Source organism: Pieris rapae, chromosome 9 (genome assembly GCF_905147795.1).
Source record: "Pieris rapae chromosome 9, ilPieRapa1.1, whole genome shotgun sequence".
Taxonomy (NCBI): domain Eukaryota; kingdom Metazoa; phylum Arthropoda; class Insecta; order Lepidoptera; family Pieridae; genus Pieris; species Pieris rapae.
In genome coordinates, this window is record NC_059517.1 from 10,582,690 (window position 1) to 10,602,426 (window position 19,737).

Consider the following 19,737-nt stretch of genomic DNA (forward strand, 5'->3'; position numbering starts at 1 on the left):
ATCATGTAATTTGATTTGCATCTTCGTCGATTATCAGAATTATAAATATTGAAATGATTACAAAAAATAGAAATAAATATGCATGCGTAGCGTCAACCGTATTTAAATAAAGGTTTCGATATATTTATTTATTTATTATTTATTTATTACATATTTATTTATTACACATTATCCTTACAGCCTATGCCAATACGATAATGTAGATAAACATTTAATAAAATATAACAAAGAAGGTACATATATAAAATTAAACACATAATATACACAATATCGCTAATGTGAATTAACTCTGCGAACATACAAATATGTCGATAGTGTCGTAGACAGCATTTAGTAGGCGCTACGTCCTGGATAAACGGGATCTGTGCAACAGACTGGTTCTTGCCCTTGGTATCGCAAATAACCTAGGCCTTCGCCGTCGCACATATCCCATAGGTACTAAAAAACCCAGTTTTTGGAGTACACTCGGGTTGCACACTACACCCCTCAAGACTTTCAATACGTAGTAGGCCAACACACAGAGTAGAGTAGGAGTGATTTTAGATCGTCTGCAAAAAGAAGGCATCACCATTATTGCAAAAAGCAATGGCCCTAGATTGCTGCCCTGACTCACGCCTGATTTGGTGTAGTATGGTTCCGACTGACACCCTTTGTACTCTACATACTGCTAGCGATCTCTCAGATAATTAGCAAAAAAATTGTAATAGTTTTGGAATTAATCCAATACTGGCCAACTTCGATAACAGTATGTCATTATTCACGACGTCAAACGCCTTCCTGTAATCAAAGCATGCACATTCAAAAATAATGTTTTGTATTAATAATAACAACCGTCAACTATATATACTAGACCTTCTACAGCTAAAATGATTAGAACGTTGGAGATATTAGTTCTAAGGACGACTCTATTCAATTCACTGCTCAGATTGCGCATATCTGTCATGACCGTCAGATATAGGGTAGTTTTTCATTATTCCTCTCTCGCTTCATGTCATTGCCAGAGGTAAATGTATATATGTACATTCATTTATAACAAAATATGTGTTATTAGTTTTTAAAACTTAAAAAAATGCGTTCCAAGTCTAATGGCAACTAGATCTCGGTACGACCTCATATGGAATAGCTAACATGTCTGGGCTGGTGCTCCCAAATATCAGCTTCTTTGTTTAGACCATTTTTCAAATTTAAATTCAAGTCGGTTTGATTCTCTCTCACTACTCAGAGACGTATAGCCTCCATACAAGAGTAGAATGAGTGTTCAGAAGAAGTTGTTTGGGTCAATCTCTCCTGTCTCGTTTCATCACCGTACGTGGCGTGTTAAGTCAACATTTAATTTCAAGAATTTTTTTGACTGAAAAACTTCCGGAGCCCGCGTCATAAGACATTTTCTTTTCCTAAGGAGGTGTCAGAAAGTGTTGAACAAATTGTTCTTCATCTATACTCATTTGTCTCTAATCAATTTAAAGCAAGTACAGCTTGACTCCGCAACATTAACCAGGCCTCTAATGTTTGTGAGTTTATGCCGAAAGACAAAACAGTCTAAATCCGCATCGCATTAACCAATAAACGGCACGCAAATACGATACTCCCAGCCTCTCTAATACCCTGGTATTGAATTGTCACAAACGCAATATACCTACACACGATTAACGAATTGGATAGATAAATAAATGTTTCTTTTTTGTAGAATAGTGGGGCAAATGACCCTATGCCCAAAAGGGGCAGTCTCCGCAACCCATGGACACCCATTTTAGTAGATACTTTGCCGGCCTTTGAGAATATATTCTTTATTTATGCCAACACTACTCGTTTGTCCTCTACTAATCACTGCCTGAACGCGCGACTCTCATCCCTGAGGATGTAGATTCGATCTCCGGCTGCCAATGATATATTTTTCCCAAGGAGCATTTAACATTCGCTCGAACGGTAAAAAATATCGTGAGGAAACCGGCTTGCCTTGGACCCGAAAGTCAACTGAGTATATCAGGAGGCTACTTGCCTATAAGCTTGACAAATGAACATAAAACAGATACAGATCTGGAGCCGAGGCCTAGACCTAGTTTATTTTAAAAGAACGAAGCAACGTTAAACGTAGCTATTTATTTTTACTCTTTCAACTGTATCCCACCAGTTCAATGAATCTAATCTAATATTTCTGGTAAAACACTTACGTAGTCTATAACAGATTTTTAATCGTCCTCAAACTTCCTGGATTCCAACTCTCGTGGGTCTTTTTAGCTGGTTGAATCCTTGTAAGCGGTGAATTTAGATTAAGAGTATGTAAACTACAATGTAACACATCATCTAAATAATAGAATACCGCGGAAGATGCCTCAGAACGGTTTTAATCAGAATTACAGCGCACAGAACAAATCTAATTTCGGAAACGCCACGGAGTGACTTCAACAAAATGCGGTTTGCCGAGCAAACGGTTTAGTGATGCGCCATTTTATCGGTTAGAGAATCTGTTATTATCTATGTTCATGGATCGTTTTAATTAAAGTCAAACTATGGTAAGATTTTAGGGTTGGTGCGATCGTTATCATTTTTGGTTTTTTTTGCCCACTTTTTTCTGAAAGCTTTCAATTTTTTTCTTTTATATTTATTAACATATGTCGGTTTATTATTTTAAATGTTTTAGGTATACTTTTGCTCTGTCACACCAACTATGTAGTTCAGTTCTCTTGTTCTCAAGCGAAACTTGTTAACATACATGAAAATACTACAAATATATTTTTGTAACAGAACCAAATACGTAAAATAACACGCTATAACATTATTTATCGATTATATTTTGAATGTTGAATGCTCAAGATTTGTTGGGACGAATTAACACACAGTTAGATAACCTTTACTTATTTGCAGAGTTTTATTTTTATTTTTTTTATAGAACAGGGAGCAAACGGGCAGGAGGCTCACCTGATGTTAAGTGATACCGCCGCCCATGGACACTCTCAATGCCAGAAAGCTCGTGAGTGTGTTGTCGGCCTTTTAAGAATTGGTACGCTCTTTTCTTGTACTACAAGTTACTCTTGAGAGTGATGTGTACTACATCTTGTGTATACTTATATAAGCAACAAATAAGGAGTTGTACTCAGGAGCTCGCCATTCCCCAGCATCGGACAGCTTCATTTCGTGGGAGTTTTAAATATAGTGCGACGAAGTGTTGGAATGATATCCCTCCTCCGCTGAAGAGTCTTAAATTAAAGTCTAATTTTAGTCGCAGCTATAAAACTTATCTATTAACTCAACAAAAATCCCACGAAATCTAGTTTTTAATCCGCCAAAAAAAAAAATTGTAATAATAAAACTTAACAATTCTTCTTATTTTAACCTTCAATTTTACCTATTTACTTCACACCATATTACACAAGACTTTGTTACCGATATTGCTAAGTTTCAATAATACTATTATTATCATTTCCTACTGAGTATTAATATATTCTTTTTTTTGCGATTGAGGCGCAAACTAGCTGATGTGGTCTCTGGCAGAATGACCAGCGCTGTGGAACACTCTGCTCCTCAGCATAATGCTGAGCCAGGGCCATTTACAGCCACAGCACACACGCAATATATGCTTGAGACGAGCCGAAGGGGAAAAGGAAAAAAATAATGTACCTCTCTTTATATCTTTTATTTAATTTTTTTCTCTTTGATTACTGCTGTGTTGTGTATTTATGTGTGTGTGTTTTTTTTGCAATAAATAATATGTCTATGTCTATGTCTATATATGTAGGTAACGTTCATTTATGAATACATACCAAACTAATAAAGATTACCGTGAAATGTTATCGAGCTTAACACATCACTAGAGACAATGTAAAGAGACGGGCGCTTACACCGAAGCGTCGGCGAGGAATCTGACTTATACAGTAGCTAATATAAGGCCGACACCCGAATTGGCTCGCCCCAATGAACAAAGGACCATATTGAGTTTCTGTAATCTATCGTTCAGAGAAGTGGCCCGTGTATGAGTTGTCATGCGTTATATTGATAAATTATGCTTTTGACGCTTATACTGTATATAGGCAATACTTATATATTTAAATATCATAGGCTTAGGAGCTTTAATCGATTAAAATCTGATAAATAAAGAACTTAAACTATTATAAAATGTTTGGTCCCTGTGGCAGTTTTTAACGCTGCCACAGGGAAGGATGGAAAGAAAGGTTTATCGAAATGGTTACATTTTTTGACAACATCTTATGATATTAATAATGATATGGTTTTTAAAACCCACCCCCACAAAACATGTATATATAATGTACATATATTACACTTAAAAAGCTACCGATTACTGACCGTCTTTTACAATATATGGTAAACAAGTGTTTAAGAAGTGGAATATTTATTGTTCAACAATGTTGGAATAAACAAAAGCTAGAATAGTAGGAGTTGGGGGCATGTATTAAACTACACAGTTAGTATGCCACGGCCGCTCTACAACAGGCTTATTCTGAACTCAAAAAAAAACATTTATTAGAGAGGGAATTTTTAATAGGGTAAAGTTTTTTACCAGTACCTTTAGTTAAGTATGAAATGCAATATGGTTCTTAAGAATTGTTAGTTTTAAGAAATAAGGAGTAACTACTCCCTATTTCTTCTCATAAATGTTTTATTATATTATAACTATATTTTAATCATTTATATGAATATGATTCAATTAAATTTTACTTAAATTGTTAACTATTTCAACGTCTTCAAGTGTGCTAAAAGTATACGGCCACGGGGGCAAAGTTTTATTTGGTAAAATTATTTTCTTCTTCTTATCAATGTTCAATTATTATTAATACCGTAATATTTTTGTATGTTTAGAATAAATTATATTATATGATATATATACACATATATATACTTACAACAATATTAATATGTATCTCAGCGAGAATAAGACCGTCAAAAAAGGATTTGTGCGACTTTAAACTTATTACAGAGTTAAGAGACGGCTAGTTTGCTTTATTTTCGTATTATTTCAAAATCGCGTTAAACTGTTGCTAAAGTATTTGAAAGACGTGCTTTTAATAATGTCTTTAAGATTTCTTAGAGAAACATTCTTTCAGCGTGTTTCTAAGCAACGATCTCGACAATATTTTATTTATTATTCATAGTCGAGACTTAGTGTTATATAAATATATGTACTTACGAAAGTCATACTAATATTATATCAAAATTATTACTGTTTTTTAATATTCAAAAATTGTATTTAGGGAATGCTATCTCGAGAGCAAGATCGTTCATTTTAGCCTTATCTAGGGATTTTCAAATATAATATTGCTGCAGTTGCATATATTCGATGCTCAGAGACGCTTGTTCATTGAATAAATTAACAACCACTTAATCTCGTTAATCCTACGAGATCTCGTCATGTCAAGCTTCGGGATTGATCTCTAAAAATGCCACAAGATCTGGCGGGTTCAAATCTCGCGATCAAGGAATTGCATTCCTTAATTTTAATATATTGCGATGTTGTCGGAAACATTTAATTTAAATTACACGACACAATTTATAATTACTTACTCTAGATTTTATAAAATTTGCTTCATATAATATTCTTGTACTTACTTGGTATAATATTTATTGGTATAATTATACTATTGTAATTAGGTTCGAAACTCGTGCACCAATGGATTATGTATTATGTCTATGTGCGCATTTAACATTGCTTAGACGGTGAAGTAAAACATCGTGAAGAAAGCGACATGCCTTAGATGCAAAGCTGTCGGCGTGTCTCGGGCACAGGAGGCTCATTTCCTTCTATTAGAAATAAAAGATCTCGTAAATGATGCAGATATCTGTACCCCAGATTTGAAAAATTGTTGCGCTATTAGTGGTTTTCTGGTTTGAAATCTTTAGTTATATTTCAAAAGACTGTTAGTGAATGTTTAAATATCAATAGCAGATAGATTTCATATTGTTTTAAAACGATACATTCATGACGACACGGATATTAAAATTGCTGTTTGTTCGATATTATACAGATATAGGGACACTAGATGAAACATCAGACAAACTTTTAAGCATTTTTTTATTTGTTTAAGAAATATAAACCTAACCTAAAAATACATTTTAATAATCACTTAAAAACTTTACTTAATATCTGTTTAAGTATGTGTTAAATGTTTTAACGCAAACAACTTCAGGTATGTGTATAAGCGAAATATATAAATAATCAATTTGATAACATTTAACTATTTTTGCACTCAAAGTGTAACACTGGACTTGTATTTGGTTGAAAAGTGGGACCAAACACATCCAGACGCTCTATCCCGCCCGTACAGTTATGCACGATCACGTATAACCTCTAAAGTGCTTAGTATCTCTACGAGAACTCCTTGCCGCGGTATTTTTATGCGATTTTATGTATAGCGCATGTATCGTACATACGTGTCTTATTAGGGGACTGGTTTACATCTATTTTTATAAAAGAGAAACTTCGTGTACCTTCAAGTGCTTATTGATGTGATATCAGCGCAGCAATTGTACTGCGTTATAGTTAAAATTAACTTTGGCAAAATTTAGAGGCATTATTTACATCTCGATTAGATGTGGTGTTGAAGAAGTTTGTTGGCAATACCATAGACTGCTAAACTAACCAATAAGTCCATTCTCAATATTATAGATCACCACAAGACTGTCGACTATCATTTACGCGGGTTCTTAAGGAGCCAAGAGAATATCGAATAGTCTTGGCAAGTTGGTAATACTCATAGTAGGGACGATTGATGACATTAGTTGGGGTTGATCCGATTACCTACCCATTCGGCTCACCAAATTATGACAAATATGGGTCTCAACATCCCTAATGCTTTAAAAAAATTTGAGGATAGAGTGCTGTGAAAGCGGCAAGTTGAATTGAGCGGCTTTAGCAAGCGATTTTAACAAGATCTTCAGAAATGAAGAGCGTGACAGAAGAAGATTATCAGAATAGTAAGGTCAAGTTTTTTAATAAAATGTTTATTAATGCTATTTTATGCTATGCCTGACACACGCTGTCTACTTTTCGGGTCTAAGGCAAGCCGGTTTCCAGGATGTTTTCCTACATCCCTCGAGCGAGCAGCCAGGAATTGAACCTACGAACGCAGACATGAGAGTCGCACGCTGAAGCCACTAGGCCAACACTGCTTTGTGTACATAAATTAGTGTAAAATCGTATTCCACAAAAGATTTGATGTAGTGACTTCCCATACATCTGAATGTGGTCACGTATTGATCCCCTCATTGCACATGAAATCGATTCCTTCAAAGGACTCGCTTAGATTTCAATGTGTTTTAGATTTGTATACGTTAGGTAAGTGAATTTATATATTTATTTCGTATTCCTACTACTAACATATTTCATAAACAACAAAAAACAATTATACGAAACTTATACCCAAAGATGGAATAAAACTTAATTTATATATTATTAGGTTCGAATATTTACGAAAGGAAAATTAATACAGAATATTGAATTTGTGGTGTGAAAGTGAGCATACGTGAGGGAGTGCTCATGATACAGCTGACTTAGCGCTATGGATATTCTTAATACGATTTTTAAGTATATTCCGCGATAGCTCCAACAAATAGTATAACGCCAAAACCCAATAACCTATCTCAATCCATTTTTACCATCTCAGATAGACAACTTATTCCAAATATTTTTAAAAGTGTGCCAATAAGCAATCGACGGATTATAATAGCCGTCTGTCGATACAAGCTATCCATGGTAGTTCGGATCGGTGTTTTATTTATTTTATTTGGTTTAATTACATTCTCTCTGTCGCCAAAAGTGCATAGTTTGGTTATTGGGACGCAGATAGGGGATCGATAGTTAGTCACGATCTGATCTCAATCTAAGATTGTAGATTAATTATTGGGTTCGGGCGTTAAATATTGGTCGTTGTATGTTGTGATATAAACGTTATTTTTTCCGTAAAAATACGACGTAACAAATATACGTTATACAACTTCAAAGATCGCAGCCAAATTGATATGAGACAATTTTAAAAAGCCAATTTGGGCCCAATAGTAATGCCAAGAAGGTAATGATGTTTTTATATAGATTATGGCGAGGTTTTTGTCCAGGTTAGTTAGTGAAGTTTGGGCCAACGCCAATACAATAATAGAGACAGGACTCTGACAGCCTTACGAAATGTTAGACTCGGGGTTTAAGGTGTTTTTCATACATCATTAGCAAAGTTAATTATTTACATTGCTATAACTTTGCTATGTTGCCGACAATGTTTCAGCCATTTTGAAGCCAACAGGCAGCGCTAGATACGATGGCAAGCGACCGGATGGGATATCGTTGATACCTTGGAAGATACCCATACCGACTTTGGTATGGGATGTGGTATGTGGACACATTATTCCCGTCTAACCTCCAACACAACAAGCTTTAAAGTTGGGATGAAAATATTTTGCCTTTCTTCAACTCTGATTACCTTTGGAGTAGATACTCTTGGGCCGTGGGGTTAAATTAATATTTAAGTTGATGCCTGGTACTACCGGTGACCCCAGAGCTTGTGTTCGTCGCTTAGCGAGTAAATGCAAGCGTTAAGGGTACGCAGCCACAAGAACTATTTTTAATTATAATTATGTAGGATAATATTGAAAATATTGTTTCATTAATTAAATCAGTTTGATTAGGAGCTGATTGATATGATAAAATAAATGGTTATGTGGTGATTACTTATGTAATTCGTTGTATATATACGGTATAATCCTATTTAGTTAAAAACTATAACTAGTAATAATAATAGAAGTAGTATCCCGTCTAAAACTTTTGAGGCCTTCGTTGTATGGACTTCTGCCAATATTGAAAACAATGGCTAACGCTTTGCGCTATAGATCTCAATTCTTGATAAGTATTTAATATTTAACCTACACAGTTCTCTTCAGTCACGCTCTTCATTTCTGAAGATCGCTCCGCACAAGTTATTCTACCCTGTCTTCGGCAAGCCTCTGCGTGTAGGTTGTGGTGGGACCTGTAAGGGCCTTTACTTGATCGGTCCAACGAGTAGGGGATCGGCGTCGAGGTCTGGTGCCCCCCACTCAGCCAGTCACGATGAGTTTTCTATACTTTCTGGATATCTAGCTGCCTACGGTTCAATAATAATAATTATTATTGTTGTAGGATTAATATCTACATCTATCATCATCTGTCGTCGTGGCAGAACATGAAATGGGTGTATCCATCGTTCCACAACTCAGGCTGTCTTTAGCCGTTTTTACTATAATTATAAATGTACATATGTATTCATAATTATGGTGATAATCGATATTTAATATTCATTACTCGATAATATTATCCAGACGATTGTTTCAAATTTATCTCAATTAATAGAAAAAGTGAAGGCAGATAAGAGTTTCAATTTCATAATCCAATATTTCAATTAGGAAGAGGTGAATCATTTATGTAACAATGAAATCGTGCACCCGATTCGTGATTGAAGTGGACCAGTTTGCTTCCGATACCGTCTTTGTTACTGTGCATGCATCTTGCATTGTATAGTTTTTTTAAGATGGGTCAATGACCTCTTGCTTGAAAAGCCCTGAATCATATTTTAATAGTCGCAGACAGCAAGATCACAATATCTCAGTTAAAAAATGAATATTTGGCAACCAGCACTCTGGCAGCCTGTAAGAACCTATAACGGGGCAGTAAAATATGGGTTAATTTAAGCGGTGGTAAAATAGGGATTTCCTAGACTGGCTGATCTACTGATCTCCAATAGGACATATCTTACTTATCAGTTGGGTTTGTGGCTAAACATATGTTTTTATTAAAAAAAAATTTTTAAATAAAAATAAACAGACTTCAACTTAAAATAAATCATGTCTTTAAGTAATAACTTAATAAAGTCACGGTAAGTCGCTTAAACATGGTTCAACGATGCATAAAATGTTAAATCGTTCAGCCATTAATCTCTATTATATATTGATAAGATATCATACGTCAATGAAACTGCAATTTTAGATTATTTTTGGTCTGTATTTTATAAGAATATTACAAGGTTTATTACTATTGTAAGTAAGTAGTCTTAAAGATTCGATACTTAGCGAGAATTATGACTACTAATTTAATATTAACATTAATTCGACGCAGAATTTATTTACTCGGAAGTTAACTACAACAAGAATACCGTACAAGTTAAAACTATGTAAAAATAATATAAAAAATAAATACATTTGATCTTATTTAAACAATGTTTTTGTTTATAAAATATACACTTTCTCTGCATATTTTGCTGTTTTTAAACTCTATCTGTACGCCTTTGTATACAAAGCAAACAATTTTATGTTACAAGGCATGGGAACTATTGTTTTCCCGCCAATTATTCAACACTGCCTCGATAACGCTAGTTTCCGATAATTAAGTGATTACAGTGATTTTGTACGGATTACTAAGGGTTATAATGTATGAATAAATCGTTACCAATGTGATCATGTAAGTTAATTTGTTTAAAGTACAAGTGGCTTTTAAGAGAAAGCTCTGAATTTCCTGAATTAGTAGTAATTAAAAATAGGGGGATTTTTATATGATTACCTAACAGAAATATGTACAATTTATAATTATGCCTCAAAAATATATAGTATAAGAAAATATAGTCTAATTAAATGTCAGTAAGAGTAAATTTATACATAGTTTGTACAATTAATACAACAAAAACAATAAATAGTATATACCTCGATTTATACCACCAACGAAAGGCCTATAGGCAATACAAATAATTTAGAAACAACGTGTGGTTAGATTGAAAAAAAATTCCTTGCATCTAAATCACAAATAGTTTACCATACAACTCACAAAATTTTATTGAGGGCGCTTAAATCCAAAAAAAGAAATTATATGTATAAAAAAAATATCTATTTCGACTACAATCTTTATTCAAATTAAATTGGTTTAACTATTCTAAAACTGATTTATAGAGCGAAAAACTGAAGCAAAAAATCATGATATACTTAAACATTACTTCATTAAATATTTGTAAAAGAAGATAGTATTTTACTGATATACCAAAAACCAAAAATCGTATAAAATTTAGATATGGATTAATGGTAGTGTAGGGTATGCCAAACCAAAGTCCATCTGCTATTTCGTATTTAATTTAAATACGTCGATAATATCATGTACTATTTGTGTTACAAAAATATAATAAAATGTTGATTTCACTAAAATATAACAATAAGCTGTAATTATAGTAGTAAATATGATTTGTATATTTTACATGACGTGAAACAGTACAATCGTTAATACTATAATTTTTATTCTGATAAATACCTGATAATTTTCTACCATGTATGCGACAAACTTGCAAAATATACTTTCTATGCAGTTTGTATTAATAGCGCTTATTTTATCCCGCGCTGTCATTGTTAATTCCCGCGCATTTTGACAGTGACGTTTCAGCGATAATAATTGTGAGTTGGTGATTTGCTTTTAGTTGTGAACTATCGAACTACATTTTAAAGGCTTGTGACGAAACAATAAGTATTATTATTACTTTTTAAATAACTGGTAAGACGAATTTAAGTCCCTGCATATTATAGTTTAGTATCTTTCTACCTTCTTGGCATGTGTTGACTTTTCTTTTCGTTGATAAAATACAGACAAATAGACGAAATAGTACTTAACTACTATTAGACAATTAATACATTTCAGTCCAAAATACATTTATAATTAACTTAAATTATTAAAAGAAACTCTTCACGAAATATGGAAACAATCCATACTAAAGTGATATCTTTGAAATTCATTAATTAATTATTTATACTTTAAGATGAAACCTACATGATTGTTAAGCAATAATCAAGTTTCGTTTAGGTATATATTGGAAACGCATTGTAATTAAAAAAATATCAGCGAAAGTTTAACCCAAATTATTACGTGAATTCTTGAATTGCCACATAACGGTAATAACTTGCCTTTATTACATTATCGAAGGTGTAAGTATGTAATATCGATATAATTCGCCTAAAATATGAATGTATTTATAATCTATACCTGTTTCTATAATCTATGTATATCTCTATAACATGTTCAATTAAAAAAAGTTGTAAACAATTATTATTTAAGCAGACGCCTGGTGAACCCTAACTTCCAGTAGTGATAGCGTCAGCGTTCCAGAAGTTTTTCTATGCTATTTCCATACAATTCTCTACTAGTGGTAGAACCACTGGTCGTTAGGTCACAACTCACATGGTACAAATGCACAACATTTCAGTTAGGATCAAAATCGAAAAGCTTTAGGGAGTTACTGACGGGTAGGCTGGAGCTGAGCGGATCAATAAAAGCAACAAAATTACAGTATCATCAAACGAATTCAATATATAAATACATTTGTAGGTTATGATTTATTTATAAATTGTCATAAACCTAAAAAGTTTAATAAATTCTACTAGTGTACCATAATTGAGACGAAGAAACGCGCTAAATAAAAATATTTGGTTGTAAAATGTCATGGAAACCATTTATAACACATTCTAGTTAACCGATACATTAATTAATCAATGTCCTATTACTTCTTTATGTAATTAATAATATAAATTATATATAACAGAAGTCAACTCGCATGTTCCTAAATAACATCCCATGAGATTATCAACTCAATTTCACAATAATAACTCATGCTTGACTGCATCGTATATTGTACGTTTATAATTTCCTTACGCTCGAATATCAGATTTCGTATTTCGGCTCGTTCGAATAACAAGTAAATTGCGAAATGAATAAAGACTCTTTGGATGTCCCTACGGATTCTTTGTAGTCATACAACAACAATTTTGCTGCCACAGATAACATTTTGAAGTTCTTTTTATTAATCACGTTCATGTAAATGTCGAACCTTTTGACTAATAAATATTATTCATATTTTATTATCAAGACACTGACAAGTAGTGAATAAATAATGTATCAAACCAGTAGCATCACGCTTAATCATTTCTGGTAATTGAAATAATGCCACTTTTCTATCTTATTTCGTTTTTCCACAGCTTACATAAATTATGTACATTTATACATTATTATGTAAGCTTATTATATAAACATTTATACTAAACATAAAGCTGAAAATGGAATACATATTATATACAAAAAAAATTTTTTTTTACGAAAAAAATTAATACTTAATACCTAATTCGGCTGTGTTGTGTGATGGTGAGGGTGAGTGAGGGTATGTACGCGAGGGTGTGATGTAGGGAGTGTTCATGATGCAGGGGATTCAGCGCTATGGATATTCTTAATACGCAAGCATATTCCGCGATAGCTTAAACAAGTCAAGGCTTTACAAAACTGAGCTTTTTGGGGTAGTTGGTGTGATATGAAGAACAAAGCACGATTACGAGTCAGTGGCAATTTTTTTCTAGGAGTGAGCTTATTTATTTGAGACGATGTCACAAGAAAACCTGCGGTTTATTTATTAACCATAGTTCTTTATTGAACAAGCAAGTGCTAGCCATGACCATAGCAAAAAAATAATTGATATATAGGCCAGGTAAGAAAGCAAGCCTCGATATCTGGAGGGCCGAAAATGCCAACCATCCACAATCTTAATAATCATACCTAGAAAATTAATGGAAAATATTTAGTATCTCTAATTTATTTCCGTAACACAATCAATGTCTTTTAAAAGTATGATAAAAAACAATCACTATCAGGATTGCATGATTGTCGTGCGAACGCGGTCGGCGTCCGCCATCTTGCGGTTGTCATGGTAACCATTGTTTCCGCCTGTGAAAATGCCGTTTTGTTTAGGGATGATGGATTATTGAACTCTGATATCCCTTTTGATGTTTACGATATTTTGTTTTCAAACGTTTGCAAATTATTTATTACCAACATTTTGTATTTTTTACCGTAGTCAAGGAACGTTTTGTATCAAATATTTCGCCTTTGTTCGGTTTCTTAGAATATAAGATTTAATAATGAAAATCTTATTGTAGTATGCCAATAAATATTAATTATATAATAATCAGAAGTCAAAATCTAGGGCGTGGAACGCATGAGTCAAGGATCTCTTTGACACTCTCTTTTTCACAATCTTCAGCCCCGCCATTCTTTAAAATTGCTCCTTCGTTGAGTATAATAATGTACTTTTCATTGCAGAAAAATGATTACCCTGTTCATCCTCATAGCGCTGGTAAAAAGTCAAGAAATACCAAACCCATCCCATCAGTTTGCTCCGACTCATTATAATTACCATTCAAACCCAGTAAGACAGTATCTTGAAGAAGTCAGCTCGAAACCTACCAAGTAAGTAATGAATATGTATACTTTAATTAAGGTTTTTACTTTTCATCGAAACTAGAATCAAATAATAACCAAAAAATTGGGCTGTTTTTTGTAATCTTGTGGCGTACTAATCCAACCAAATCCGTTTCAAAATACTGTCTGTAATCCCTCTAGGCATTCAAACAAAAGGGCAGAAACATATAACCGACACAGGATTATTTGGATATATTTGATCTTTATGTCTCTAACCTAATATGCCTTGCCGTGTGACCCTCACAACCCAAGAGTGACGGAGAACAAAAGCGTTCTAAAATCGAACCCGATTCCCCTGGTGTGGCGCCCTACAAACTATAAGATAACACTTGTTTAAGTTACTAAAATAGAAGTAGTTAAAATAATTTCGTCAAATTCTGGACAGTGGCTGCACCCCTTAACCACAATAGCGAGTGTAAACACAGGTACTGTTAAACTGGTCGGTACGGTCATTTAGCTGAATAGTTAAATGTTTTGGACATCCAATAGTCATATCGATTTCTCATTAGCCTTTGATGATCTAAAGTGCTGGATAGAGTTGATGATAACACTTGATGAACTACGAATTTATCAATGTAATGCATTTTAAAAATGTTTTAATGTTGTTAAATACATATTAAAAATGTCAAACAAATATCTAAAAATAATGAGATGAAAGAAATGTGTTAGTCTAAGTTATCTGAAATTATTATTTTTATATATGTGCATAATACATATAGTTCATAAACAAAAGGTTATACCATTTATTACCCTTTTATGTCCAAATGTAATGAGATATTTAACATAAACATAAAATTTTCAAATTAGTCAAATTTATAAAAATGTTTGTTGAATGAGAAAGATAAAACGAATTTATTTCATGATATTTCTCTAATTTCGCTTTGGAGTTTGTTGTAAAAAAAAAATCCATATAAGGAGTGTTTTATCTTCTGGAGTCTGGTTGGTCGTACGCTAAAATTAGTTCCGTTTCGAGTATTATGCTAGTGAAAGTCATTTGTTTTAAAATCGTTTAAAGTTTGTTGTACAATGTACATACAACAAGGCTTCAAAAATATATTGACCAGATAGCGTCATAATATTTAATTCCTTAAACTTACTCCGCACTGACTCCCTTGGGGAAACACAACAAATACCCCGAACACACACGATATTATTTCTTCATTGATCTAGGATATATAAGCATCCATGTAATGGCCCATTACTCCGAATCATCACGATTAGGGCTAAATTTAACAAATAGTTATATCAATTTCTGGTGTACTCATTATTGACTTATTTAAACTATTGGCTTTTATAAACGGTATGTTTATTGGCAGTTCTTCTCTTTCGTTCTACGACCTTGATTTGAGAACTAGCTGTAAATGTAAAATTAGAAGCATTTAATGCATATTGCTTTTTTGACGTGTACATTGTGTCACCTATATGAATAAATTATTTTTGACTTGTCATTCTGCTACTTATTTTATATTAACTGCTTCTTCACTAAGTTTAATATTTAGCTTTTTTAAATTCAGATTCATAAGAGTTGAGAGAGATTTGTTGAGTTCTCCTTGTTGTTACTTCGTTTATCTCATCCTACAGAGAAAGCATTTTGGTGCTGAATTAAAAGATATATTTCTTTATAAATTAAATTATTTTATAATTCTTATACATACATACATAACTATATATATTATTATACATAATAATTTATATTATAAATTATTATGTTTTGGCTATATTAGCCAAAACATAACCGCGCTACAATCCTATATTCTGGCGTCAAGTAGGTGATCAGTCTGCAACCATTTTTATCTCAAAAATGCGATACTCAAAACTCGTTACAAAAAGTTCTCTTTGTTAAAAAGTGTCGTGTGACAAATTGATTTTTTTTTTTCAGGAAAGGGCCAGTCTTATTCCCCAACGATGCCCCACCGCCCCCTAAGCCTCCACTAGTGGTAACTTCTCGTCCCCTGGCAGAGTCCATAGCAAGGAGTGAACTGAACAATTCAATAGCCGATTCCTCTTACATAAGCCCCGTGACGTATCGACCAAGTTTCGGAAATTACAATAGCTTAGGCTATACGGTAAGAGTGAAAAGTAAAATCATTAAAGTTACTAATAAAAATTACTTAAAATGTAAGTGACTACAACATTAGTGATACATTCTCCTTGAAAAAGAAAGAAAAAGCATAAAAAATATCATCAGACATAACCAAGACATTAGAAATAATAGTACTCGTAATATCTCGCAATTATTTTTTTCAAATAGACGATGTTTGCATCGTATCGGAACGAGATCATTAAATTTTATAAAATTTCGCGCGGTAATAAAATCTACTAGAAATATTTACTCCAGAGCTGGTAAATCATGAGTTGAACAACATTAGATATTCCTCTATATTCTACGGTTAAAAAGTTAAAAACACTGCATTGGCCGATCGTCTTGATACTGTTTTTTAACAGAAGATCTCTATAGCAAAGTCCATAATACTATACACAATGATTTGGGTATGAAAAAAGTGTCAGCGCTGGGTACCGAGAATGCTACTGACGTGCAGAAACAAACAAGACTGAGAATTTTACAAAGCTCGAAAATTAGGAAGAGAGCGTCATCTCAAACTCCGAAGAAAATTAATACGATCCACCGGTAAGATCATTGTATGTATTTTTACTGTGATGGATAAGGACGGTAATAATCGAATAATTGAGGTACTATGACGGGGACTTTACGTACGTGGGACAAATAATAAAGTTGCGTAAGGAAACCGTGGCAAATTCGTTAAAGTTATTTAATTTCCCCAAAATAACGCCCAAGGCCAGCGGCGATGTCTGCCATTCATGAACTTGGCTTCAAATTCATAAAAATCCCTCCAGGTTTACCAGACTCCTAGCGATTTATACCGATTTCCGTGATTAAAGCAACACAGCAACGATAGGAGCAGTACATGATTTTATTAGGGACAGGAAGAAGTTTTATTCAGGAAATTTCAGTTTTAGAATAAATATATTATACAAAATGTATAAACTACACATGAAATAAAATAATAACTAATAGTAAGATAAAGCGAACACCTTAAATCATTGTATAAAGGCCATTTCACGCAATACAGTTTTCGCCTTTACATTTTTTGGGCACATAACTTAGAAGAAAAGCGTCCCCTCTATTTGTTTTAATCAGAGGTAAAGAGCTTTTTCTCAGTAAAAAATGTTGAGATGAAGCGGCAGTATCGAGAAAAACAAAACACCTGCCGTCACTCGCAGTCCGGATCTAATCAATCAGTTATAAGGGGAGAAATAATATCAAGGGATTTCCGGGGTGAGGCCACTAAATGTAAAAGTGATATTCAAAATAGCATTGCGTAAATATATATTAAAGTGTTTTGCAATTTGACATTCGCTCAAACGGTGAAGGAAAACATCGTGATGATCGTTCTTGGCAAAATATTGACAAATAATCATGACACTGATTACAGCCAAGCTCAAGACACATACACAAAGATCTTGGGCTCCGGGAAGGTAATTTGATTAGTCCTATAAAATAATATTATCAAAGGTTGTAGAAAAGTTGCGTATGGTTGCGAAAATAGTAACTTATATTACTGGTTAATACAAGTTTTCGGTTCTATGTTGCTTTACTAAAAGTTTTTCAATATTTCTTATAAAACTGACGTAGAAAATAATAAATAAAAAACCATAGTTTCGTGGCCTACGTAGTCGTCAATCAAAAGAGCAAGTCAGGATAGCCACAACACTGAATGACCCAGATCTCTTGTCGCTAAACAAATGCCATAAGATATTGTTACTTATGACCTTACGTGACTGTGTATTTTTTATTGTTTGATATTAATACTTACAAAATAATAATTTATGGGCTATTTTGTTTATGGCCTACATATTATAGTGCAGATGCCAAGCTAATTTTACTTTGAAATTAAATGTAGGTACGTAATTTTCAGAATCAACAACCAGGAGAACAATACAAGACAGGTGTATCGTCAGAGCAAGATTATAGTGAGGTAGGAAATTTCCTCATCAATGTATCAGGACATTGATTTTAATTTGCTAACAATCCTCTTAAATATTTTCAGGGACAAAACTATGCCTTTTCGTACATAGTTAAGGACCAGAAAAACGGCGATGATTTCTCACACAAACAACAAAGCGTGGGATCCTCTACAAACGGCGAGTACAGGGTTCGACTGCCCGATGGAAGATTGCAAATCGTCTCCTATACGGCCGATGACAACGGCTATAAAGCCAATGTCAGATATGACGAACAGTCGGTTGATAACCCTATATACCAAAGCAATGTCAACTATGTGGACAACGTACATAATGAATACAGCAAACCGGCACCCACTTATAACGTAAACAATTTAGACAACACCAATTATGATTTCGGTAAAATTAATTATAGAGATGAGATACCCGTTAAAGAAAATCAGTATGATTCTAAGGAATATTACGATTATTCCGCTGAAAATTATAAAAATGAATTATATAACCCGGTATCAACTGTAGGTCCCTATGTTCAAGAGAATTATGAAAGTACTGTGGCCCCATATCAGGAAATCACTCGCACAACAGCAGCACCATATTATCAACAGAGTTTGTACACTTCAACCGCCCCGTTTCAATATAATTCACAGCTATTCCAAGTGAATCCTACCCAGTCCTCGTCGACAACAGTTAGGCCAGCGTATGATGAAATAAAACACTTATTTACAACCCCAAATTACAAAAATATTGAAATAAACAGCCCATCATCATTATCTGCAGATGATTTTGTATTAATAGGTAACAAAAACTCTTATAACTATGATTTGGGATTAAATCAAGGCTTTGTGACTTCTACTCCAGCGTCGTATGTTGCATCGTCTTTGAGTAATTTAAATGACAGGATCAATTCAAAGCCTGTATTATCTAACAGTTATATTGATAGAATAAATAAATATTTACGCTTCAAATAGATTAGAAAATGTTGCTTTTTTTTAAATTTTGACAGTTCATTTTACTTTTGATGGGCTGCGATAAAGTTTTTGTAAATATTATAAGAAAACAATGTTGTTTCGTTATTTATTGTGTATTAAATATTTGAATAAATTACATAAAATTATACTTAATTTCTAATTGTTCTTGTGCCCGAAACCATTAAATAGCAGATTTTAAATTAGTTTAGAAAACGAGCAGAAGACTCATCTGATACTTCACCTTCTCGAATCACTTATACAGAATTTAATACTTATTATAAATTATGTAATTCTGTTTTATTGCATTAGTGAACCAGCCAGGAAATGAAATTTGCCAAGAACGATCGTTAACTATTTTAGGAATAGCATTTATAAAAAAAAACAGCAAAACGCCATTTTTAAACTTAGATAAAAAGAATTTTAATGAGCCACTTATTCTCCAGCTTGTCTTACGAGATCAGTTTGGCTATAAATTATCTCGAAGCGTTCTACCTCACAAGTAGTAAGCTAATTAGGAAGCTGGTTGCAAATTTAAAGCAC

The 19,737-nt window shown here is 33.3% G+C and overlaps 1 protein-coding gene across 1 annotated transcript; it reads left to right on the top strand.

Moving 5' to 3' along the window:
• Positions 1–11,362: 11,362 nt before the first annotated feature.
• Positions 11,363–19,274, top strand: LOC110993012. Its single transcript, XM_022259066.2, has 5 exons — positions 11,363–11,500; positions 14,087–14,233; positions 16,125–16,311; positions 18,184–18,243; positions 18,316–19,274. The coding sequence occupies exons 2-5, from the start codon at positions 14,091–14,093 to the stop codon at positions 19,195–19,197; spliced, it is 1,272 nt and encodes a 423-aa protein (XP_022114758.2). The 5' UTR covers positions 11,363–11,500; positions 14,087–14,090; the 3' UTR covers positions 19,198–19,274.
• The last annotated feature ends 463 nt before the right edge of the window (positions 19,275–19,737 follow it).